This window comes from Salvelinus namaycush, chromosome 41 (assembly GCF_016432855.1).
Source record: "Salvelinus namaycush isolate Seneca chromosome 41, SaNama_1.0, whole genome shotgun sequence".
In the NCBI taxonomy this organism is placed as follows: domain Eukaryota; kingdom Metazoa; phylum Chordata; class Actinopteri; order Salmoniformes; family Salmonidae; genus Salvelinus; species Salvelinus namaycush.
In genome coordinates, this window is record NC_052347.1 from 4,486,549 (window position 1) to 4,514,224 (window position 27,676).

The 27,676-nt window shown below is 45.3% G+C and overlaps 1 protein-coding gene across 1 annotated transcript in view; it reads left to right on the top strand.

The window, feature by feature from the left end:
* The window catches only part of stx1b (syntaxin 1B), a 62,918-nt gene that overhangs the window by 12,673 nt on the left and 22,569 nt on the right, over positions 1–27,676 (top strand). Inside the window, exons 2-3 of the mRNA XM_038981044.1 lie at positions 23,796–23,870; positions 26,224–26,323. Coding sequence (XP_038836972.1) covers positions 23,796–23,870; positions 26,224–26,323 — 175 coding nt within the window. The remainder of the gene's footprint in view (positions 1–23,795; positions 23,871–26,223; positions 26,324–27,676) is intronic.

The following is a 27,676-nucleotide window of genomic DNA, read 5'->3' on the forward strand; positions in this document are numbered from 1 at the left end:
TCCTTTCAGCGGCGCTCTGTTCCGGAGAGCAAAGCAGGACACAGCTATGAAATGCGTAGCACCCTCTCCCTCTGGGCAGCAAACACACAAAAAGTCAACACAAGTCCACTTCTGGATGCTTTGACCGAATTGACAGAACCAAACTCCTTCTTCACCCAGCCTGATACCACAAATAGATCAGCCAAAAGGCATGGATCCACTTTCTCCACGAATCGTACTCCCACTAGGCCAGCGTCATCTTGGGCATTTTCCTGATCATTGGGGTGAGGCTCGGAAGCCTCCACCTCACCCGTTGGCGCATGTTCGTCCTCTTCCCTTCTGTCAGGTTACATTTCTGAGTTCACAATTCGTCGTTTGCTCAGGGTTTTAAAAAGCATAACATGTCATTATCTCCTCTGTACTTCACTCAAAGGAGAAAGTACTCCGCTTGTATTTCACAGATATTGGTTTGGTTTTGAACCTCGCGCCCTTTTTTCTGCCTCGCGTCATCTCTCCATCCCCCATCTTCCAACCTTCTCCACTGCAAAACGCTGCCTGCAAACTGTTAATTATTTTCTGCAAATTATACAGTATACTTGAAATGTCATGTAGAGATTGGAGCTCCAATGGAAATCAAATCAAATCAAATGTATTTATAAAGCCCTTCTTACATCAGCTGATATCTCAAAGTGCTGTACAGAAACCCAGCCTAAAACCCCAAACAGCAAGCAATGCAGGTGTAGAAGCACGGTGGCAAGGAAAACTCCCTAGAAAGGCCAGAACCTAGGAAGAAACCTAGAGAGGAACCAGGCTATGAGGGGTGGCCAGTCCTCTTCTGGCTGTGCCGGGTGGAGATTTATAACAGAACATGGCCAAGATGTTCAAATGTTCATAGGTGACCAGCAGGGTCAAATACAAGTAATCACAGTGGATGTCGAGGGTGCAACAGGTCAGCACCTCAGGAGTAAATGTCAGTTGGCTTTTCAGTAGCCGATCCTTCAGAGTATCTCTACCGCTCCTGCTGTCTCTAGAGAGTTGAAAATAGCAGGTCTGGGACAGGTTGCACGTCCGGTGAACAGGTCAGGATTCCATAGCCGCAGGCAGAACAGTTGAAACTGGAGCAGCAGCAATGCCAGGTAGACTGGGGACAGCAAGTAGTCATCATGCCAGGTAGTCCTGAGGTATGGTCCTAGGGCTCAGGTCCTCCGAGAGAGAGAAAGAAAGAGAGAAAGAAAGAAAGAAAGAAAGAAAGAAAGAAAGAGAGAAAGAGAGAGAGAGTTAGAGAGAGCTTACTTAAATTCACACAGGACACCGGATAAGACAGGAGAAGTACTCCAGATATAACAGACTGGCCCGAGCCCCCCGACACATAAACTACTGCAGCATAAATACTGGAGGCTGAGACAGGAGTGGTCGGGAGACACTGTGGCCCCATCCGACAATACCCCCGGACAGGGCCAAACAGGCAGGATATAACCCCACCCACTTTGCCAAAGCACAGCCCCCTCACCACTAGATGGATATCTTCAACCACCAACTTAGAATTCTGAGACAAGGCCGAGTATAGCCCACAAAGATCTCCGCCAGAGGGATATCTTCAACCACCAACTTAGAATTCTGAGACAAGGCCGAGTATAGCCCACAAAGATCTCCGCCAGAGGGATATCTTCAACCACCAACTTAGAATTCTGAGACAAGGCCGAGTATAGCCCACAAAGATCTCCGCCAGAGGGATATCTTCAACCACCAACTTAGAATTCTGAGACAAGGCCGAGTATAGCCCACAAAGATCTCCGCCACAGCACAACCCAAGGGGGGCCGTGGCGGAGATCTTTGTGGGCTATACTCGGCCTTGTCTCAGGATGGTAAGTTATTTAGAGTTCTCGTGTCAGCGAATCATATCCCTGAAATTGGGAGAAGAAGGGTGGGACTAAGTAAAAGAATGGGAGAAGACAGATGTCGGCTCATGTGGCAAATCCAATGACTGTAAAAAGAATGGCCAAAGCCATCAATCACGTGACACCATTCATTCCTATGTGAAGACTCAATAGCACATTTGAAGGCCAGAAAGCTTGCTAAGATGGCGTCTCATGGAGACATAACATGCACAGTTTGACCTACTCAGGGAACTGACGTTGCAGGCTATCTCAGTGCTGCCCCCTCTCATTGAGTAACACAAATTGAAGGCTGACCGGGGTACTGCAAGCTGCCATTAGCAACAAAACTATCATTATAACGTCTTCTGTGTGCGATTTTTAAAGAATCGGTTCAATGACATATGGTGTATTAGAAGCAATTATTAGTACCATTTTTGTCTTCGCAACATTTTGTTTTTACACTAAGATTGGCTACGAATATTTACATTTTTTAATCGGCCTTAAACTTCCGTGGTTTCAAGGAGATGGGGCAGTAGTTCTCTCCTGGGCAAATCTAATGATTTATATACACTCTAGATGACTGACAGGGAGCACCGTTTTGAAGCCCCCCGCGCCTCCATCTTGGCAATCCCCCACCATTGTAAAGATATTTTGGAAGCTGTGGAAATGCATTTATTAATGTCTACATTTGGGCTCCCGAGTGGCGCAGCTATCTAAGGCACTGCATTTCAGTGCTAGAGGCGTCCCTACAGACCCTGATTTGATTCCAGGCTGTATCACAACCGGCCGTGATTGGGAGTCCCATAGAGTGGCACACAACTGGCCCAGCGTCATCCAGGTTAGGACTTGGCCGGGGTAGGCCGTCATTGTAAATAAGAATTTGTTCTTAACTGACTCTCCTAAATAAAGATAAAATAAAAAAATACAAATTTCCACGTCTATTCTATTACAGACTTTTAAATGATATTATGTGAGCTAAACATATACATTTAACCTGAAAAAATATATGGATTTGTTTCCGTTAAAATAAAATGTTTTGAAAGTACTAATGTTACTGTCCCCACCACAGCAAAAAAAGTCTCAAATACTTGTAATTTTGTTCGTGAAATATTTAACTGAAATACCTTAGAGTGCCAATATGACCAACCGGTGGCTTCAAATCCTCTCATTGGCCAAAACATACACTATACGAAAGTATGTGGACACCCAATGCTGACAGGTGTATAAAATTGTGCACACGGCCACGGTACATCCATAGACAAACATTGGCAGTAGAATGGCCTTACTGAAGAGCTTAGTGACTTTCAACGTGGCACCGTCATAGGATGTCACCTTTCCAACAAGTCAGTTCGTCAAATTTCTGCCTTGGTCAACTGTAAATGCTGTTATTGTGAATTGGAAACGTCTAGGAGCAACAACGGCTCAGCCGTGAAGTGGTAGACCACACAAGCTCATGGAATAGGACTGCTGAAGCGCGTAGCGTATAAACATCATCTGTCCTTGGTTGCGACACTCTCTACCGAGTTCCAAACGGCCTCTGGAAGCAACGTCAGCACAAGAATTGTTCGTCGGGAGCTTCATGAAATGGGTTTCCATGGCCGAGCAGCCGCACTCAAGTCTAAGATCACCATGCACAATGCAAAGCGTCAGCTGGGGTGGTGTAAAGCTTGCCGCCATTGGACTCTGGAGCAGTGGAAATGTGTTCTCTGGAGTAATGAATCACGCTTTACCATAATCTGAGTTTGGCGGATGACAGGAGAACTCTACCTGCTCCAACACATAGTGCCAACTGTAAAGTTTGGTGGATGAGGAATAATGGTCTGTGGTTTGGGCTAGGCCCCTTAGTTCCAGTGAAGGGAAATCTTAACGCTACAGCATACAATGACATTCTAGATGATTATGTGGCAACAGTTTGGGGAAGGCCCTTTCTTGTTTCAGCATGACAATGCCCTCATGCACAAAGCAAGGTACATACAGAATTTGTCGAGATCGGTGTGGAAGAACTTAACTCGGTTGCACAGAGTCCTGACCTTAACCCCATCAAACACCTTTGGGATGAATTGGAACGCAATATTGGAATGTTCTTGTGGCTGAATGGACCAAGTCCCTGCAGCAATGTTCCTACATCTTGTGGAAAGCCTTCCCAGAAGAGTGGAGGCTGTTATTGCAGCAAAGGGGGGACCATCTCCATTATGATGCCCATGATTTTGGAATGAGATGTTCGGCGAGCAGGTGTCCATCTACTTTTGGTCATGTAGTGTAGCATCCGCAATCAAGGCTTTATTTACATCATTGGGCAAATCTAGCAGAAAAGTCTAAACGGAGTCCTTGGGATGTCCTAACTCTGATGTCATCCCATTGAAATATATATTTTAAACGGTTAAGGTAAGGTTTAAGGTTATGGTTAGGTAAGGGTTATGGTTAAGGTTAAGGTTAGGGTTAGGGGTTAAGGTTAGGGTTAGGGTTTAGGGTAGGGAAGTCCCAAGGATACTTAATATGACTAACCCAAATCTAGCCATAGCAAATAACATGGTTACAATAGATAATGGTAACAATAGCTAATGACATTAATTCGATTGTGTAAAATAATGTGTATTAAGATGAAAATGTTATTGCATTTAAAGTGTAAAAGAGGGTGTTAATGTGCTACAGAATATGTTTTTTATCTCCACCAGTAGCTAGTGAAGTTAACTAGCTAGTGCTAGCAGATTGCTAGATAGTCAGCTAGTTAGCCAGCTAGTTGGTCAACAAAATGTCGTAGTTGCAACATCAACTAATTAGCTAGCTAGCTAGATACCTGACTAACTAGCCATTGTTACTGTAGCCTGCACATCTTCCTTTTTTTCACAGCTGTCACAAATCCTGGTGTGCTCCAGAAACCTTTATGTTGTAAAATTCTATTTGCTTCCGTTTTATTAGGAAATGTTTGTGTTTTGGCAAGTTGTTGGTATTATAATGTTTCATTTTTATATCTGGAGTGCAGTTTTTCCAAAAATGTACAATCCTAAATACTTCTGCGCTCCCATGTGCCACAGTTTCTTGGAGATCCTTTGAATGGTAACGCTTTTGTGATTCTCAACTCATCCTGTTGAGCTACCACATGCATAACTATTTTATACTTTACTTCAGGTGTCGGTGCACACTCTATAACAGCATATGACATGGTTATGACGCCCGTCATTCCATTCAATGTTATAATGTGACACAGAGGTTAGTAAATGACATAATACCCTGGAATATCATCTGGTATGTAGACTCTTATGAAGCATGTAATAACATATGACAGAAGTGGTCATGCAGTTGTTATTAACAGTTGACATTAGAGCATTTGACAACAGGATGGAGTATAATCTAGGTAGACACTAGTTGTAAGATGGAACACTCCTGTAGGTTCCTAGGCTACGTGATGCAAGATATTTTAAAACACCCAATCATAGATTTGTTAAACCCTCCCATCTTTCACCATTTTATATATTGATTACATGGCTCATTGAATTCTGGGAATTGGTCATGTACAATGCCCCAAAAATGTCTTGGCAGCCTCACGAACCTGTCTCCATTTCTCAGCTGTAATCCCCTGAGGGAGACCACAGACTTGGTTAAAGTAAGTCTAAATGTATTTTGGGGGCTTTGCGTGCAGTTCAGAGAGGGTCTAAATTGAGTTTGAACTTAGCACCGTGCCACATGTTTCCAAAAAACACCTCTGGCTATATTTCTACTCCTCTTATCATACTTGTTGATAACACACAAACTTCTGATAAAAACTGATAGTGATAGTCATTAAGGTTTTATTAATTCATTTAACGGGGAATTAGAAGATTGTCACTTTGTGTTAGGGTTTTAGAGATATGGCTCAGGCGACACTCAACCTTTCGATTAGCCCTCTTTCATTAGTTACTTTAACCCCTAACCCGTTCCACAAAGTAAATTATAAACTGGGTGGTTCGAGCCCTGAATGCTGATTGGCTGACAGCCGTGGTATATCAGACCGTATACCACAGGTATGACAAAACGTTTATTTTTACTGTTCTAATTACGTTGGTAACCAGTTTATACTAGCAATAAGGCACCTTGGGGGTTTGTGGTACACTACATGACCAACAGTATGTGGACACATGCGTGTCGAACATCTCATTCCAAAATACTGGGCATTAATATGGAGTTGGTCCCCACTTTGCTGCTAAAACAGCCTCCACTCTTCTGGGAAGGCTTTCCACTAGATGTTTGAACATTGCTGCATGGACTTGATTCCATTCAGCCACAGTATTAGTGAGGTTGGGCACTGATGTTGGGCGATTAGGCCTGGCTTGCAGTCGGCGTTCCAATTTATCCCAAAGGTGTTCAATGGGGTTGATGAGGTCAGGACAGTCAAGTTATTCCACACCAATCTCAACAAACCATTTCTGTATGGACCTCGCTTTGTGCACGGGGGCATTGTCATGGTGAAACAGGAAAGGGGCTTCCCCAAACTGTTGCCGCAAAATTGGAGGCACAGAATCGTCTAGAATTTCATTGTATACAGTAGAGTTAAGATTTCCCTTCACTGGAACTAAGGGGCCTAGCCCGAACCATGAAAAACAGCCACCGACCATTATTTATCCTCCACCAAACTTTACAGTTGGCACTATGCATTGGGGCAGGTAGCGTTCACCTGGTATCCGCCAAACCCAGATTCGTCCGTCGGACTGCCAGATGGTGAAGCTTGATACACCCCTCCAGCCAACGCTTTGCATTGCGCATGGTGATCTTAGGCTTGTGTGCGGCTGCTCGGCCATGGAAACCCATTTCATGAAGCTCCCAGCTAACAGTTATTGTGCTGACATTGCTTCCAGATGCAGTTTGGAACTCGGCAGTGAGTGGTGCCAACCAAGGACAGACAATTTTTATGCGCTGCGCGCTTCTGCACTCGCCGGTCCCATTCTGTGAGCTTGTGTGGCCTACCACTTTGTGGCATAGCCATTGTTGCTCCTAGACGTTTCCACTTCATAATAACGTCACTTACAGTTGACCGGGGCAGTTTTAGCTGGGCAGAAATTTGATGAACTGACTTGATTGGAAAGGTGGCATCCGATGACAGTGCCATGTTGAAAGTCACTGAGCTCTTCAGTAAGGCCATTCTAATGCCAATGTTTGTATATGGAGATTGCATGGCTGTGTGCCCGATTTTATACACCTGTCAGCAACAGGTGTGGCTGATATAGCCCAATCCCCTAATTTGAAGAGCTGCCCACATACTTTTGTATATATTGTGTGTATTGCCAATATACCATGGCTAATGGCTTTATCCAGGCACTCCACGTTGCATCGTGCTTAAGAACAGCCCTTAGCCATGATATATTGGCCATATACCACACCCCCTCAAGCCTTATTGCTTAAATATAAGATGAATACTTTCCCATTTCTCACTAATTATAGATTTTTGGGGGATGCACAGTGCAGTGCAGTGGATGAGTATCTTACAGTGTAAAATACTCTGGGAAGAGCGGTTGATATGACTGTGCATCGTATTTATGAATTAAGGAAGTGTGTCCAGATTCTCCACACTTCTCCCAGCATGTGCACTTCCTGTCATGGATTTAAAAGCATTAGAGTGGTGTAAGCGTAGACTGGAGGGAGTTTCCACCATGGTGAGTGTGCAAGTGCACACTTCGGGAGAAGAGAGAAGAATCCGGTCGAAACCTGTGTCTCTCTACTGGAGCCTAGCCTCACATCCTTGCCTTGTTTGTTACTTCACTTAAGACACTCCCCTGAGTTTTTCGCTGAGTCAGTCTGGAAGCCACAGCATCTATTTCTATCTAAACATTCCCTCCTCCATCCCCCCTTCATTATGAGCCATAAAAAAAGATGGCTCGCTTCCATTTTCTCCCTTAGCCCCCTTAAAGCATCAGAATGACGGCTGATAAAGGAACATGGACACTGACAATCAATGCTTTTCATAGCCCTGGAAGTGGGAAAGCGAAACATGGATTGACAGAAGATGGACATGAAGTGGATGATGGTTGACGTGTGTATACATCAGGGCGTCTTTATTTAATCGCTCCCCTCTCCATGCCCTCTACCTCTGCTGCCACCACTCAACCCCCCCCCCAAGTCTAACCCTAACCCCTGTGTACTACATTGGGACATTAATGTTGTTACCAGGCCCCAAAGACGGGCAGTAATGGTGGACAGGGGGTGTCTCGTTCTCTCTCCCTCCGATGGCTTCTTCCACTCCCAGCACAGATGGACTAAGGGTTGGGCAAGGCTCTCATGACATTGTATTCACCCTCACACCTGAGGTCACCCAGGCTTATGTAACTCTCCCTGACAGAGAGTTGTGTGGCGTGGATCACATAGGGATGGTGTTGGGGGTGGGGTGACATATGGAATGGGCGACCCCTGGTTGGGTCACAATGGCTGTTTGATCCACTGTGCTGGGAGCAATGAGATTTTTTTGTAGGTGGTAACAGATGCTGTTTAACCTGCATCATGTGTGTTAGCTAGCTGCAGACTCTCTCCTCTTCCCCTCCCCCACCCTTTCCCAATTTCTCTCCCTCCCTCCCTCCCTCCCTCCCTCTCTCCGTCTCCCTCTCCTTCTCTCTCTCCCTGGATCTCACCCTCCCTCTTCCTCCCATCCCCCACTCTCTCTCTCTCTCTCTCGCTCTCCTCTGTCCCCTCCCCCACAGCGGCTCTCTCTTTTCTCTTGACCCTTTCTCTCTATCTCTCACATTCTGCCTCACTATCTCTCTCATCCCATCCCCTCTGCTCCTCCTCCTCCACACTCCACACCATAGCTCCATCTTTGCCGCAGGGCTTTAGCTGTCAAAGTGCAGTCCGTCAAATTAATCCAATTAATATGCACATGAACACACTCATGTACACATGTGTACACATTTGCACAAATAGGTTTATAAGCTGTATGACCAAGCATCTGCACATACATGGGCCCTATCAATCCATCCGTCCTCCCAGCAGCCCATTTGTTATAGCATCAGCAGCAGGGATCGCAGCAGTATGCATCCGTCCTCTGTGGTTGAACTGGTACACTGTTTGTTAGCTGTCTGGATGCTACACACGTTATTCCTGGTGGATCCAATGCTGTCCGCAGGCTAGCAGGCGATCGCGGACGCTGTTTGCTGCAATATCTCCCATAAAACCTCAACTGGGTCTCAGTTGTTTTTTAAGCTGCTGAATGGATCAAATTGAATATGATTCACTCAATATGATCATTTTGCGAGCCTTCAGTTTCAAATGGTTTTCAAGAACGTTGCAAGAATATGATTCTGCATTTCAAATGTGCTTTGGCTGTTTTCTCTAGGGTGTGTGTTTTTGGGAGATAATCAATACTTGTGTGTTTAGGCAATCGCAGAGATCCAGACTAGAGTTTTGTGAATAACACTTCATACGGATGCACATCCACACACATCCACATAAATATACACTTACGAGGCTACACATTTACACACGTACATACACATCAAAGGTACACACATACATAATACTCACATTCTATGCATCCATAATATCTTCCCCCATCCATCCAGTCATCCATCCAGTCATCCATCCAGTCATCCATCCGGTCATCCATCCACTCATCCATCCAGTCATCCATCCACTCATCCATCCAGTCATCCATCCACTCACAAAAGCAAAGCAGAGAGTGGTAATGCATGTTATTTTTTATGTAGACATTTTTACCGCAGGGCCGATGTCATAGCTTCATGTGATTCCATGGACAGCGGCATTGTAACTTCCCTTCTCCTCTACCAATAAAAGAATATAAATAGAGGGACGCTCCCCTGCCACTAGATCCAAAACAGCTGGTTAGGCTGTCAACGGCTTGATGAATAAGCGATAAATTCAATATTTGCTTATGTAATAGCGAGTGAGATGGTGTACATGTTTCAGCGTTCAGGTACGGCCCAAATTTGTAGTGTTGTTCTAATGAGGCGAGGATCATTTAGTACACAGAAGTATTTGGAGGTAATTAATTGTACTGTTTTAAAATGTTTTAGTGTACATTTCAGATGATTTGCCTTTAGTATCACTATAGTGCCCAATAAGGGTAACATTTCCTGTAGTACAACATACTGTACAGTACATAGTCATTTCTCTGGTGGGAAGGATAGGCCTATTGAAGGTTTTTAAATGACTACATTTTCATTGAAGGCTAGCTTTTTCTTTTTTTACACGACATCCAGAGATACAACATTCGAATGCATGCTTCCTTCCTAGCGTTCTATCTCCATGAATATAGTGAATGAACTACTTAAAAAGGTGTGCTACAGTCTGCGAGCAGATAACCCCCACGGCTAGCTTTGTGGTCGTTAATAGTTTCATTGTGTCGTGAGTCTCTGGCATGCATCTGGACGGGGCTGGCTACTTAAAGGGGGTGAGTGGGACACAGACAGGGCCTCTTCATGTGGGTTACCCAGTTGAAATGCGATTATGTATGTCTTTGGATCACATGCAGAGTACACACACTTAACTAGGGCGACTTTTTAGATCCCTAAACAGTTTAGAACCGTGTACTGTTCTATATTCTATAGCCAGACTAACTGAGACTCACATGGCAGGTGTATTAGGCCTGCCCTACATTGCTCAGAGCGACACACCAGCATTTCCCTGTGGTGCCCTCAAGAGGCCTATCTCCCAGATGTACAATGCTTTATGTACTGCTCTGAACACTATGAGGTCGCATTCACACCTAGCAATAAATGTGTTTTTGAATGTTCTGGTATATCTGAAGGGAGGGAAATGGTGGAAGTACTGTGCATCCATTACATTACTGTCAAATCCTTTTTGCTGCTTGTTGTAACTCAGAATAGTGTGTACAGTGAAGAGTAGGTTGTCTGGAGTTAGGTTTAGCTATAAGCTCTACATTAGCTATAGTCCCTACTTAACATTAGATTAAATATGATTCGGTTCGAGCCCTGATTAACCAGTCTAGCAATTTAGCCTGTCCAGTGTAACCTGAATGCTAGCGTGATGTTTTTGTTAGTCCAGCTGTTACAACAATTCATTGCCACAAGCAAGTGAGCGGTACACTAGGTAGGTACATTGGCTATGCCAAACTGTGTATGACTGCATTTCTGTGGATTGTTCTGGAACCCCATCTGATTCCACCAACCGTATTCAACCATACCTTCTCTCACAGCATCTTTTGATGTCTATTCTCTGCTAAATAATTAGCATTTCATTTCCTCAAAAACCTTTCAAACAAACCAGTGTCTACATTGTACCATTGTTGTCCATATGAATATTGAATACTAGGTTGATCTATCTGGTACCAGTTGTAACACAATCTAAAGATTTGAATTCTGATGTTACTGCAGCAAACCTTTCTCAAACCTTATCTCTGCAGCCCAGACATGTTATGCACTATTGTAGTCACATTCCTATCGTCAGTTGAATTCCATCTAAACTCCATTCCATTAAACATAGTCCTAGCAGATTTACCTGCTCATATATGCAACTATTCACACCTATCTACGTAACTTCCGGCGCCAACAGAGATGGCCGCCTCTCTTCGCGTTCCTAGGAAACTATGCAGTATTTTGTTTTTTTACGTGTTATTTCTTACATTGGTGCCCCAGGTAATCTTAGGTTTCATTACATACAGTCGGGAGGAACTACTGAATATAAGAGCAACGTCAACTCACTATCATTACAACCAGGAATGTGACTCTCCTGAAGCGGATCCTGTGTTTTGCCTTCCACCCAGTACAATGGATCAGATCCCAGCCGGCGACCCTAAACAACGACGAATCAGGGACAACGATTGACAGCTGCCTCTGATTGAGAATCATACCAGGCCGAACACAAAAATCCCAACATAGAAAATCAACCATAGACAAACCCACCCAACTCACGCCCTGACCAACTAAAATAAATACAAGACAAAGGAAAATAGGTCAGGAACGTGACAGAACCCCCCCTTAAGGTGCGAACTCCGGGCGCACCACCATAAACTCTAGGGGAGGGTCTGGGTGGGCGTCTGTCCACGGTGGCGGCTCTGGCGCTGGTCGTGGTCCCCACCCCACCATAGTCAATCCCCGCTTCCGTGACCTCCTCCCAATGGCCACCCTCCATATATGCAGCACCGGACTAAGGGGCAGCTCCGGACTGAGGGGCAGCACCGGACTGAGGGGCAGCACCGGACTGAGGGGCAGCACCGGACTGAGGGGCAGCTCCGGACTGAGGGGCAGCTCCGGACTGAGGGGCAGCTCCGGACTGAGGGGCAGCTCCGGACTGAGGGGCGGATCCTGGCTGGCTGGCTCTGGCGGATCCTGGCTGGCTGGCTCTGGCGGATCCTGGCTGGCTGACGGCTCTGTCTGCTCATGGCTGGCGGAAGGCTCTGGCTGCTCCTGTCTGGCGGAAGGCTCTGGCTGCTCCTGTCTGGCAGAAGGCTCTGGCTGCTCCTGTCTGGCGGAAGGCTCTGGCTGCTCCTGTCTGGCGGAAGGCTCTGGCTGCTCCTGTCTGGCGGAAGGCTCTGGCTGCTCCTGTCTGGCGGATGGCTCTGACGGCTCGGGACAGACGGGCAGCTCTGACGGCTCGGGACAGACGGGCAGCTCTGACGGCTCGGGACAGACGGACAGCTCTGACGGCTCGGGACAGACGGACAGCTCTGACGGCTCGGGACAGACGGACAGCTCTGACGGTGCTGTGCAGGCAGGCAGCTCAGACAGTGCTGGGCAGATGAGAGACTCTGGCTGCGCTGGAGAAGAGGAATGCTCTGACAGCGCTGGACAGGTGGGAGCAACTGGGGAGAGAACCCGGAGAGACAGCCTGGTGCGGGGGGCTGCCACCGGAGGACTGGTACGTGGAGGTGGCACCGGGTATACCGGACCGTGAAGGAGGACACGCGCTCTTGAGCACCGAGCCTGCCCAACCTTACCAGGTTGAATGATCCCCGTAGCCCTGCCAGTGCGGCGAGGTGGAATAGCCCGCACTGAGCTATGCTGGCGAACCGGGGACACCATTTGTAAGGCTGGTGCCATGTACGCCGGCCCGAGGAGACGCACTGGAGGCCAGATGCGTTGGGCCGGCTTCATGACACCCGGCTCGATGCCCAACCTAGCCCTACCAGTGCGGCGAGGTGGAATAGCCCGCACTGGACTAAGCACGCGTACTTTACCGCATAACACGGTGTCTGACCAGTACGACGCCCTCTCACTCCACGGTAAGCACGGGGAGTTGGCTCAGGTATCCTACCCGGCTTTGCCACACTCCGCGTGTGCCCCCCCCCCAAGAAATTTTTGGGTCTGACTCTCGGGCTCCCAACCGCGTCGCCGCGCTGCCTCCTCATACCAGCGCCTCTCTGCCTTCGCTGCCTCCAACTCCGCCTTGGGACGGCGATATTCCCCTGGCTGAACCCAGGGTCCTTTGCCGTCCAGGATCTCTTCCCAAGTCCACGAGTCCTGTGTCTTCTGTTGCTGCTGTCGCTGCCCTTTTCCACTCCGCTTGGTCCTTTGTTGGTGGGTGTTTCTGTAACGGTAGTCATATTCCTCCTCCTCGGACGAGGAGAGGCGAGAAGGATCGGACCAATACGCGGAGTGGTTAGTGCTCATGATGATTTAATAAAACGAAACTGAACACTGAAAATACAAAAACAAATAAACGAAGAGCAGAAAACCGATACAGTACCGTGTGGTGAAAAACACAAACACGGAAACAAACACCCACAAAACACACGTGAAACCCAGTCTGCCTAAGTATGATTCTCAATCAGGGACAACGATTGACAGCTGCCTCTGATTGAGAATCATACCAGGCCGAACACAAAAATCCCAACATAGAAAATCAACCATAGACAAACCCACCCAACTCACGCCCTGACCAACTAAAATAAATACAAGACAAAGGAAAACAGGTCAGGAACGTGACAGGCTCACTCGAGAGACGCTAACGGAGTCGGTGCAGCCAGCTGGTTTCTTCACGCATCGCGCCGACAGAAACAAACATCTTTCTGGTAAGAAGAGGGGCGGGGGGGGTATGCCTTATTATTAACGAGACGTGGTGTGATCATAACAACATACAGGAACTCAAGTCATTCTGTTCACCTGACTTAGAATTCCTCACAATCAAATGTCGACCGCATTATCTACCAAGGGAATTCTCTTCGATTATAATCACAGCCGTATATATTCCCCCCCAAGCAGACACATCGATGGCCCTGAACGAACTTTATCTGACTCTATGTAAACTGGAAACCACACACCCTGAGGCTGCATTCATCGTAGCTGGCGATTTTAACAAGGCTAATCTGAAAACAAAACTCCCTAAATTCTATCAGCATATCGATTGTGCTACCAGGGCTGGCAAAACCCTGGATCATTGTTATTCTAACTTCCGCGACGCATATAAGGCCCTCCCCTGCCCTCCTTTCGGAGAAGCTGACCACGACTCCATTTTGTTGCTTCCAGCCTACAAACAGAAACTAAAACAAGAAGCTCCAGCGCTCAGGTCTGTTCAACGCTGGTCCGACCAATCTGACTCCATGCTTCAAGACTGCTTCGATCACGTGGATTGGGATATGTTCCGCATTGCGTCCAACAACAACATTGACGAATACGCTGATTCGGTGAGCGAGTTCATTAGAAAGTGCATCGGTGACATAATACCCACAGCAACGATTAAAACATTCCCAAACCAGAAACCGTGGATTGATGGCAGCATTCGCGTGAAACTGAAAGCGCGAACCACTGCTTTTAACCAGGGCAAGGTGACCGGAAACATGACCGAATACAAACAGTGTAGCTATTCTCTCCGCAAGGCAATCAAACAAGCTAAGTGCCAGTATAGAGACAAAGTAGAGTCGCAATTCAACAGGTCAGACACAAGAGGTATGTGGCAGGGTCTACAGTCAATCACGGATTACAAAAAGAAAACCAGCCCCGTCGCGGACCAGGATGTCTTGCTCCCAGACAGACTAAATAACGTTTTATTTAGTCTGAGGTGAGTAAAACATTTAAACGTGTTAACCCTCACAAGGCTGCAGGCCCAGACGGCATTCCCAGCCACGTCCTCAGAGCATGCGCAGACCAGCTGGCTGGTGTGTTTACGGACATATTCAATCAATCCTTATCCCAGTCTGCTGTTCCCACATGCTTCAAGAGGGCCACCATTGTTCCTGTTCCCAAGAAAGCTAAGGTAACTGAGCTAAATGACTACCGCCCCGTAGCACTCACTTCCGTCATCATGAAGTGCTTTGAGAGACTAGTCAAGGACCATATCACCTCCACCCTACCTGACACCCTAGACCCACTCCAATTTGCTTACCGACCCAATAGGTCCACAGACGACGCAATCGCAACCACACTGCAAACTGCCCTAACCCATCTGGACAAGAGGAATACCTATGTGAGAATGCTGTTCATCGACTACAGCTCAGCATTTAACACCATAGTACCCTCCAAACTCGTCATCAAGCTCGAGACCCTGGGTCTCGACCCGGCCCTGTGCAACTGGGTACTGGACTTCCTGACGGGCCGCCCCCAGTTGGTGAGGGTAGGTAACAACATCTCCACCCGCTGATCCTCAACGCTGGGGCCCCACAAGGGTGCGTTCTGAGCCCTCTCCTGTACTCCCTGTTCACCCACGACTGCGTGGCCATGCACGCCTCCAACTCAATCATCAAGTTTGCGGACGACACTACAGTGGTAGGCTTGATTACCAACAACGACGAGACGGAGGTGAGGGCCCTCGGAGTGTGGTGTCAGGAAAATAACCTCACACTCAACGTCAACAAAACAAAGGAGATGATTGTGGACTTCAGGAAACAGCAGAGGGAGCACCCCCCTATCCACATCGACGGGACAGTAGTGGAGAGGGTAGTAAGTTTTAAGTTCCTCGGTGTACACATCACGGACAAACTGAATTGGTCCACCCACACAGACAGCGTTGTGAAGAAGGCGCAGCAGCGCCTCTTCAACCTCAGGAGGCTGAAGAAATTCGGCTTGTCACCAAAAGCACTCACAAACTTCTATAGATGCACAATCGAGAGCATCCTGTCGGGCTGTATCACCGCCTGGTACGGCAACTGCTCCGCCCACAACCGTAAGGCTCTCCAGAGGGTAGTGAGGTCTGCACAATGCATCACCGGGGGCCCTCCAGGACACCTACACCACCCGATGTCACAGGACGGCCATAAAGATCATCAAGGACAACAACCACCCGAGCAACTGCCTGTTCACCCCGCTATCATCCAGAAGGCGAGGTCAGTACAGGTGCATCAAAGCAGGGACCGAGAGACTGAAAAACAGCTTCTATCTCAAGGCCATCAGACTGTTAAACAGCCACCACTAACATTTAGTGGCCGCTACCAACATACTGACTCAACTCCAGCCACTTTAATAAGGGGAATTGATGGAAATTTATGTAAAAATTTATCACTAGCCACTTTAAACAATGCCACTTAATATAATGTTTACATACCCTACATTACTCATCTCATATGTATATGTATATACTGTACTCTATATCATCTACTGCATCTTGCCATCTTTATGTAATACATGTATCACTATCCACTTTGAACTATGCCACTTTATGTTTATATACCCTACATTACTCATCTCATATGTATATACTGTACTCTATACCATCTACTGCATCTTGCCTATGCCGTTCTGTACCATCACTCATTCATATATCTTTATGTACGTGGGGCGGCAGGGTAGCCTAGTGGTTAGAGCGTTGGACTAGTAACCGAAAGGTTGCAAGTTCAAATCCCTGAGCTGACAAGGTACAAATCTGTCGTTCTGCCCCTGAACAGGCAGTTAACCCACTGTTCCTAGGCCGTCATTGAAAATAAGAATTTGTTCTTAACTGACTTGCCTAGTTAAATAAAATAAAAAAAATAAAAATGCAATACCATGTGTGGATATCATAAGGTGAATGCACCAATTTGTAAGTTGCTCTGGATAAGAGCGTCTGCTAAATGACTTAAATGTAATGTACATATTCTTTATCCCTTTACACTTGTGTGTATAAGGTAGTAGTTGTGGAATTGTTAGGTTAGATTACTCGTTGGTTATTACTGCATTGTCGGAACTAGAAGCACAAGCATTTGCGCTACACTCGCATTAACATCTGCTAACCATGTGTATGTGACAAATAAAATTTGATTTGATTTGACATGCTCTCTCTCCTCATGGATATCTGTTGTCATGGAATGTTTTGCTCCTTGGCCCCTTTTCATTAGTATGCACATGCCTCTCATATGGAAGACATGAGCTGTAAACTAGCTTAATTTGCCCATTGGCAAGCAAGGGCTAGAGAGGCTGCCATTCCCCCGTCGGGTGAAACCGGATGCAGGTGGAGTGCTGGGAGGGCCTGGGAGGAGTAAAGGAAGAAAACAGCCAAATATAGCTACAGAGAGTAGACAACACACATAGGAAATGTAAAAATGCTGACCAGTTCAAGATGAGATAGCTGTAGCCTAGCCGACATAGCTGCAGCTTGTGATGAGGATCCCCTCAGAGGCACATGGCAACAGAGCTAGCGACGAGTTAGCATTAGCCCTGCTGCTCGTTTCACTACACATTTTAATTCACATGTTGGGTGCTTTCTGTCTGACTTTAGGTAGGCGTCAAAAGTAGTGATTGCAGATTATATCTACCTTGTAGTGACACCAGGGGGTGAATGAGGTACATATGCTACTCACATCGTAACATAATACTTCTGCATAACATTTGCCATATTTAATTAATAATTGTTATGGGTTCAAACAGAGGTGCTGCCTGACCTTGAGTCATGAAGGGCTGCAATGGCTGCTGGTTTTCATTCTTGCTTTTTTTAATCAGTGGCTGATTTAGACCTGTGTTACTAGGTGTGTGGACTCTCTGGGCAATCAGTGACATTAACTGATCAATTATGGGCAAGGGCGAAATGGAAAACCTGCAGCACTGCAGTCCTAGAGGACTATTCTACACCCCTGGGTGAAAAGCATGATTGGTATCCTCCTCTTTTCTTGGCTAAACACATAGTATAAAGCCACCACGTATGCACGCACACATACTCAAACAATGCATAGTGGTGTAGGGTGATAGCTAGCAAACAAATGTAGCTATTCAAGCGCAGCTATTTATAGCTGTATTGATTTAGAAGGGGTCTGTGTTAGTGTGTAGGTAAGTGTGCTAATGTGATAAGAGATCCACGTTGTAATACAACACTAACACAGACCCCTATTACTCCAAATTGTAATACAACACTGACATTGTGAAATATGAGAAGACATTGAATCTCTGAAGAGGTCAGCTATCTTGGATATTCTGAATATCTTTGTTGTTACCTGACTCTTTTACAATCGAAGCTACTTGTCATATTAGATTTTTCTGCGATCACAATTTATATTTTTAAAGTCCGGAAATATATATTTCTCACTTAATCTCTGTCACATATCAGGATTAAGGTGCATTTATCCATTTATGTGTGTTTGCCTTTTCAAATAATGCCAACATGCTTTTGTGTGATACAGCAAGTGTGTGTGCTTATGCATATTTGTTTGTGGCTTACCATATACGGTGCATTCAGAAAGTATTCAGACCCCTTCCCTTTTTACACATTTTGTTTTGTTACACCTTTATTCTAAATTTGATTAAATAACAATTTTCCCTCATCAATCTACTCAGAAAAAGTAAAAACAGGTTTTTAGAAACTATGGGGCGGCAGGGTAGCCTAGTGGTTAGAGCGTTGGGCTAGTAACCGAAAGGTTGCAAGTTCAAGTCCCCGAGCTGACAAGGTACAAATCTGTCGTTCTGCCCCTGAACAAGGCAGTTAACCCACTGTTCCTAGGCCGTCATTGAAAATAAGAGTTTGTTCTTAACTGACTTGCCTAGTTAAATAAAAAAGGTTAAAAATGTAAGTCGCTCTGGATAAGAGCGTCTGCTAAATGACTTAAAATGTAAATGTAAATGGTTGCTAAAATGAAAAACAGAAATTCCTTATTTACATACGTATTCAGACCCTTTGCTATGAGACTCAAAATGTTGCTCTTGTGCATCCTGTTTCCATTGATCATCCTCGAGATGTTTCTACAACTTGCTTGGAGTCTACCTGTGGTAAATTCAATTAATTGGACATGATTTGGAAAGGCACACACCTGTCTATATAAGGTCCCGCAGTTGACAGGTCAGAGCAAAAACCAAGCCGTGAGGTTGAAGTAATTGTCCATACAGCTCCGAGACAGGATTGTGTCGAGGCACAGATCTGGGGAAGGGTACCAAAACATTTCTGAAGCATTGAAGGTCCCCAAGAACGCAGTGGCCTCCATCATTCTAAAATTGAAGAAGTTCGGAACCACCAAGACTCTTCCTAGAGCTGGCCAAACTGAGCAATCGGGGGAGAAGAGCCATGGTCAGGGAGGTGAACCTGATGGTCCCTCTGACAGAGCTCTAGAGATCCTCTGTGGAGATGGAAGAACCTTCCAGAAGGACAACCATCTCTGCAGCACTCCACCAATCAGGCCTTTATGGTAGAGTGGCCAGACAGAAGCCACTCCTCAGTAAAAGGCACATGACAGCCTGCTTGGAGTTTGCCAAAAGGCACCTAAAGGACTCTCAGGCCATGAGAAACAAGATTCTCTGGTCTGATGAAACCAAGATTGAACTCTTTGACCTGAATGCCAAGCGTTGCTTCTGGAGGAAATCTGGCACCATTCCTATGGTGAAGCATGGTGGTGGCAGCATCATGCTGTGGGGATGTTTCTGGGAGACTAGTCAGGATCGAGGGAAAGATGAACGGAGCAAAGTACAGAGCGATCCTTGATGAAAACCTGCTCCAGAGCACTCAGGACCTCAGACTGGGGCGAAGGTTCATCTTCCAACAGGACAACGACCCTAAGCACACAGCCAAGACAATGCAGGAGTGGCTTCGGGACAAGTTTCTGAATATCCTTGAGTGGCCCAGCCAGAGGCCGGACTTGAGCCCGAATGAACATCTCATCCAACCTGACAGAGCTTGTGAAGATCTGCAGGGATGAATGGGAGAAACTCCCCAAATACGGGTGTGCCAAGCTTGTAGAGGCATTCCCAAGAAGACTTAAGGCTGTAATCACTGCCAAAGTCGCTTCAACAAAGTAGTGAGTAAAGCATCTGAATACTTATGTAATATTTCAGTTTATTTGATATATTTTAAAACATTTCTAAAAACCAGTTTTTTCTTTGTCATTATTGCGTATTTTGTGTAGACTGATGATAGAAAAAATAGAATACGGCTGTAACGTAACAAAATGTGGAAAAAGTCAAGGGGTCTGAATACTTTCCAAATGCACTGTACAAGAAATGGCACGTTTTGTTTAGTTTAAAAACATGCACCTTTTGTGCAATACGTAGGTGTAGGCTATATGCTTAGAATTTGACAGACATTGATACCTCTTACAACATCATGATCTAAATGAAATAAGCCCAGCTAAGATTGTGTGCATCTGTGCAGTGTAACAGTCAGGCAGCCATGGAGATGGTGGGCTGGGCAATATGCAGCAGAAGCTGTTCCATCATTCCCATGAATAATACATAGACAATTTCAGCTCTGGGAAGGAGGAAATCTGAGCAGTTGATCGTGAACAAACCATTGGGGGTTCCCTGAAAGTAATGGTAAAGTTTTTGGTAGTTTCAACATGGATTAAAATGTTCAATCTGCGTCAGTTATCTTAATTGGAAAGTATCTAGGAATAGGCCACTATCTCTTATCAAATAAATAATTGACTTGCAACACTGCAGTTATATCCCAAGCATAGTATATTACTATGTCTGCTATATGGTTTTTACTTGCTACTTTACACCTATAAAAACATCTACCGCATTATCCAGATTGGTGGTATCTGTATGCCTATTATAATCAATACTTTGATTGATTGTCTGTTGTAACCACACCCTTTTTTATCACGTTTCAGGTAAGACCCAAATGGAGACTGTGTTGAAGTAAAAAATGTTTATTACAGCAACAGGGGCAGGCAAACGACAGGTCAAGGCAGGCAGGGGTCGATAATCCAGAGTTGTGGGGGAATGGTACAGGATGGCAGGCAGGCTCAGGATCAGGTCAGGCAGTGGTCGGTAATCCAGAGTAGGGGCAAAGGAACAGGATGGCAGGCAGGCTCAGGATCAGGTCAGGCAGTGGTCGGTAATCCAGAGTAGGGGCAAAGGAACAGGATGCCAGGCAGGCTCAGGGTCAGGGGCAGGCAGAATGGTCAGGCAGACAGGCTCAGAGTCAGGACAGGCAAGGGTCAAAACCAGGGCGAGAAAAAGAGACTGGGGAAAAGCAGGAGCTGAGACAAAACGCTGGTTGACTTGACAAACAAGACAAACTGGCAACAGACAAACAGAGAACACAGGTATAAGTACCCAGTGGATAATGGGGAAGATGGGTGACACCTGGAGGGGGGTGGAGACAAGCACAAGGACAAGGACAGGTGAAACAGATCAGGGCGTGACACTTTTACAATGAACGCTTGGAGGACAACACAATGCATGTATGACCACAGTCACTTGATTGTACACAATCAGTCGTGTTCATATCTTACTCCAACATGCTCCAGTCCTTGGCCTTTTGAATGACACGGACCACACAGATGAACCACAGCTCCAGATCTGTAGCCTTTGATAAAAACCAAGGGAACCTAAACTGATTCAGACGAGTCTGTCAGAATTGCTGTTCTCTGTGGAAACCTGTCGGATGTTTATTCTGATTGAACATTCTATATATCTTTCTCTTCGATGATCATATGGAGATCTGAAACCAATTACTCATTAACCCAAATTTGAGCAACATGTCATTTAATCAAATAATCACAGCATTTTTTTTGCATAGCTATGGCCATTTAAATGGAGCTGGTACTAAATGCTTCAGAAAATAATTGCTAGAAATTGATATGAATATGGTAGGTCATTGATATTGCCTGTGTGAATGTTAGCACGAATGTGAGTCACCGCTCATTAGCCTGAAAGCTACTGTGAAAACTCAACACATTATATTCTCTATTATGTGCTTAAATGGAGCAAAAAATTAACAAAATGGCATGTCGTGACATGTTTTTCAGAAAAGCATTTAAATGACAAAAAATCTATACAACGAGGTAAGAGGAACAAACATAACAACAGCAAAGTGGCTAAATGGTGCCATGTCCTCCAAGAACTGCAGTGTGTATCAATATCAAAGCTCCATGCACTGAAGTCATATTAATCCTTTGTCACACACCCCATATACACTAGCATCACATTAAATTGGACAGTGAGTGATCCAACCAGGAACCGTCTCTCATCATACCATACAAGGCAGAGTGGGTGACTGTCATCTGAGGGCACAGAGGGCAGGAACATGAACTGCACAGCCTCGAGGTGGAGCTAGCTAGTTAGAGGTGGGGACTGGAGGGAAATGTTTCAAACCCTAACCAAGGCAAAGCCAGCCCCAACAGCTGGAGACATAGTTAACTGTCCGTTACAATCAGGGAGCCAGCGCTCAAGTTCAACACTCAGCAACTCGACTAGGCCTCCCAACGCATCCAGCCTCTGCCTTGGAGCTATTTCTCCCTCCCATATGCGCCTATGAAAAAACGTTGCCTCCCCGACACACTTGTCTGCTGCTGTATGTTTTGGCATGAGATGCGATTTAGAGGACTTAAATCTCCTGTCTTTTTTCTGGCCAGAAGACATACAGGAAGCAATGGAGAGTGAAGGGAAAAGGTTAACTAGAGTGTGCCCAAGTATAGGGCTGCCATTTTGTAGATTTCTCTGTTTGCCAACAGTTATAGATAGCTGTCCACTAGCTGCGTTTATGACTAAGCTGTTCAGCAATGACTGTCCTTCTGTTGTGGACTTCGGTTTGTTGTTGTCGGTTTGTTGTTTTTCCCCAGGTGAAATGGATTTGTCAACCCTTCTCCCCCTCACAATGTGATTCAACATGGCTGCCATTAGATCACAAGACACTCTAGGGGCTCGATTCAATCCACATCGCTGAGGTTCAGCGTTATAGCGTAATTGAAATGTATGGGTAATTTCCGATTGAGCCGACATATGTAGCGTTTACTGTGAATGCAGTCTCCGCTAACGCGGGAACATTGCCTTTTAATGTCTGTCGCGCTATTGCACAGCTCTTCAGCACTACGGATTAAATAGAGCCCTAGATCTAACTGCTGCTTGCTGTTATTGCTTGTCTGTTTATTGAACATAAATACTATGCCCTTCTCTGGCGCAAATAGGCAAAATACCCATTAAGCTGTTGCCTAAACAGTTCATCAATTTGATCATACACACACGGTGATCTATCTCTGGCCTATCTATTGCCTTTTTTGTTGGGTGTATAATTTCTAGTGCCCCTAATATCAGCAACAGAATGAGCTGTGTGCTGCCCTATGGCAGACGGCCCACGCTCCACCTTGCCAACACTACACACCTCAGGCCCTCTCCATGGGCCTCTGGCAATTCATCAACGCTAAGCGCGACAAGAAGCCGAGGACACATCTTTATTATTTTAGCGCAAATGTAAGGTGTTCCATCGATTCTCCTGCCATTTTCAACACCTTCGTATACAGCCTCTCTTTCTCACTGTCTCTTAGTCCTTGACCCTGTTGAGGTCAGTTTACAGTTTACACAGCCCGCATCGCTCTAAGACGCTGAGGGTCACTCCCTTCAAGGGTCATTCCTTTCATATCATGAACTGTTTGAAGTGACAGCGCAAATATAACACACATATTTCAAAGCCTTTTTTGTAGCTTTATCTAAAATGGCTGCCATGCATGTCACCAAGCAGTATGGATACAAGGGTTTTCCTTTTTATTCTCTACCCCTTACCCTTCCATCCTTACTCCTTACCCTTCCAACAGTTAGGAGAGATCTATAGCCAAGTGTGGTACTGTGTTATCTGCGGTTTGCACAGGTCACAAATACGCAATCAACAATAAATAGCGATATGCCAGTGTAGTGCATGGGGGACTGATTTTGTTTTTCATTTGTTCTGTTTCAGGCTAAGGACAGCGATGATGATGAAGAAGTTGTCCAGGTTGACCGGGATCATTTCATGGATGAGTTCTTTGAACAGGTCAGTGCAACAAAACAACTGCAATACATGCTGCGAAATATCCTAATAACTATTATTACAAACTTAACCTGGTAGTTTCTTGTATCCACACGTCTGCAGGTCATATTTAATAAAAGGGGGCAAATTACTAATTAAGGTCTATGCATAATGCCATAAGGTCATAATTGGCAATTAACTGGTAGCAAATGCCTTATATAAGTGCCATATCTCTAAAGTTAAGGTGTTACTGTTCTACGTGTTACCCATTTACTTGTGTTTCCAAGTGCAGTGTTATTAATGCCATATTATAATGGGGGCCATCAGGCCACATCATGTAAAAACAAGAAAATAAAATAGGCCTACTGGCTACATTACCTCCAGGTCATGTTCCCTTCAGCTTTATCTTTCAAAATTGAAAGGGCTTAAGCATCATTTCTTTCCACATTCCTCCTATGCAACAAGGAACATGCTATGACAGGAAACGGAGAAGGGGCAGGATATGCAAATAGAGCGACGTTATGTTTGGTGTGTTCAAACACAAGAAATCGGAATGATTTGCGTACTAACTGATGATCCAATGGCGAAAAGCTACTGAAAGACCAAGTTACGGAGGATGTAATAGCTTTTAAGTCCCTCCCCCTGGGTTTCTTGTGATTTATTTTGCCTACTATGCCAAAATTGAGTAGTGACCTTTCTTTCCTTCCTACCATAATAAGACTGCAGTGAATCCATCAACTCTATCAGTGGAGGTATATTTTATACTTGGGAGATGCTGCCAGAACTCTTTATCGCTGAGTGTTAATTAAGTCTTGACGAAGACATTAACACCCTGGATGTCTGACAATACGGCTACAGAATGTCCCAGCATTTATGGGAGTACAAACAATCTGTGGCTTAACATTTCAAGTAGTTCATTTTTTTGTGTAAGACCCCTCCAGGAATTGTTTTCTCTCTTTGGAAAGGCTTTTAAAGCAAAAACCTTGAACAGATACCCAGTTATCTGCAACACAGCACCATGAATCGCAAACAAAAGCCCCAACTCTGGTCTTTGTCTTTTGATAGGCATCTTATCAAGCCTGGAAGACCAGGTAGACACTGTTAGTGGGGCCCTGGGGGGCTAGCTGGGATTGAGGACACCTGCCTTTAAAGAGCTCTGCTGCTGCTGCAGGCAGGGTGCAGTCGTTGAGCCTGGTTTAGCTGTGCTCCTCACTACCTTATGGGCCGTGGCTCAACTCCTCTGGCCTAATGAAAACGAATCTGTCTGCTTTACAAAGCTTTCCTCTTAAAACTATTAAGTGAACACTATAGGGGGAAGGGGAATTGGCTCAATCTGGGCTAAACAATGATTCACTATAATCGTTTCGTTGTGAGCTACTTCGTTGAGGAAGTAGCTCACGAGCCATTGTCATTGAACAATAGGAAGAGCTATTAATAATGGAGAAGAGAATGGATAGGAATGCAGAGCACATATATATGCTCATATCCATACAGTCATTGCAAAAGTATCCGCATATCCACAAGAATAGGGGGACTTTGACACGTCTGTATCTGCCTTTGACACGTCTGTATTGGGAATTGGATTACATAACCCATTCAGATGGAGAGGTGGAATGAATACAGAACGTGTGGTTAGGCTGCTGAGTCTGACTTTGCACAGGATTTCAGGGGACAGTCCGAAGTTCTTGGAAATGCATTATCTGCAGGCGCCTCTGCACATTCTGTGGGGTTGGAGGAGTTTGAACACCCACCATTAAAACAGTGGCCATCTTGTATCATACAAATGTTAGATAGAGATATTGATCCACAACGAGTGACGATATATAGCTAATACTGCAATAAGGTATTAAAAATCAAATCACATTTTATTTGTCACATGCACGTGTTTAGCAGACGTTATTGCCGGTGTATGTATGTATGTATGTAAAGAGGTTTCGCTGTGATGTCTCAGTATGAAAACCATTTAGACTAAATAACATTCCTAAATTCCCCCAACGATGGCTAAGAATCAAGCCTCCAAACCCTAAACTAGCAGAGATGATAATTATCAGTCAGTAATTGACTTATGTGGTCTTATGCAGATTCCCCTGCTCTCCCACCCATCAGAAAGTGCTTCCATTGGGTCGTCATGTCAGTCGATGATTGAGTGTGTGAGGTAATCCTGTCCATGATGAGGTTCAGAGGCCTCAGCTCTCCCACACTATACACACATCCTCTCCATGGGTGGCCGTGGTTGGTCAATTCCATAGAAATATAATTACTAGAACGGAAAAGCCCCTTAGACCATGGCCATTTGACAGTACACTCGTTTAAAGAGTATAAGAATTAAGCCCTCATGTATGTTGCCTCTGCCCCCTCCTTCTCACCCCCTGTGCAGGTGGAAGAGATCCGAGTCTGTATAGATAAGCTGTCAGAAGATGTGGAGCAGGTCAAGAAGCAGCATAGCGCCATCCTGGCAGCGCCCAACCCTGACGAAAGTAAGTCTCGGTGCCCACGAGCCACATCCATGAGCCGGAATGGATACTTTTAAGACGGGGCCCAATTCCATACCAGTTCCATACTGCTTTCCCTCAGTCCTCATGGACTCCACCTTGCAGCACTGACAGGACAGGTAGAAGTGATATGCCAGACAATTCAATATTGCTTTCCGGTTTAGTATTGGTGTCAAATCCTTTCAGGTCTGTGTGAGGGGGAGTAAGTAAGGGCCTGAGGATAGCAGAGACAGATTGGTTTAAGTGTGTGTGTGACCCTGGCTATATACCTGTGGGAGATACTCCACCCACGCACTCAGTGAATGTGACCCCACCCACTCATCTCTTACTGAGTCACACCCGGCCAACACACACGACTCAACAAATTAATATGCAAGGGTGGGACTCCACCCACTGGTTGACGAGGGTTCACCACCACACTCACTGAATACTCAATGAAAAGTTTTTTTTGTGTTTATTGTGACAATATTATCATTATTATAACACATTTTCATCTTACGGTCAATGAAGACAACACATACATTTGCCCTAACATGAAATGAAGTTGTTTGGAGGCAGGCTTCAAAAAAAAGAAAGAGCACTAAGGTATTACCATGGATAACACTTTTGAGTATGGTCTAAAACAGACATGAAGATGTGTGTAAATATTTAAATACTATGGTATTTTCTCCAATAATTTGATTGAAATCCAATCCTGTTAACCTTCAACCACTGCTTTTAGGCCCTTATGACTGTCTGGCATTTTGTCAAAACCCCAATAGGGCCCAAAAGATGCCACAATCAATCAGTCAAGAACGTACAGTGAAAGACGTTTCAGAAAATGGCCCCTTCATTGTTGCCGTGCTGCTGTAGGACCGTGCAGTTGTTAGGAGATGAGTGTAGTGTGTTCTTTAGAGTTCACAGTGACCCAGGCTGCTTGTGACTCAACTGGAGTGAATGAATGTTTCATTGCTAATGTTAGACCTTGTCAGACAACCTCTAGTCTGGGTTAACCCAGAGTCTCAGGGCAGGCAGTGGCACAATACCTACTGTACCGTCATCACGGAATCCTTCAGATTTCATGTCCTTTTCTCACACGTTCACATCCCTTTCATTGCCCAATCACTTTTATTGTAGCTCCTCAATGTGTTTTTGCATACAATTTTTTTTGCCTTATGATTTCAATATTTGATTTCAATTTCTACACATGCATGTTTTATCTTATGTAATGTTGTTGGACTGTTTCTGTCTTTTTCTGTCTGTCTGTTTTTCCTTCCTTTTTTCCCCCATTTCCCCTCCTTTTTTTTCTTGTGATGCATGCTTCATGAAGGACTTGCTCCAGGGGACTTGTTGTTGGAG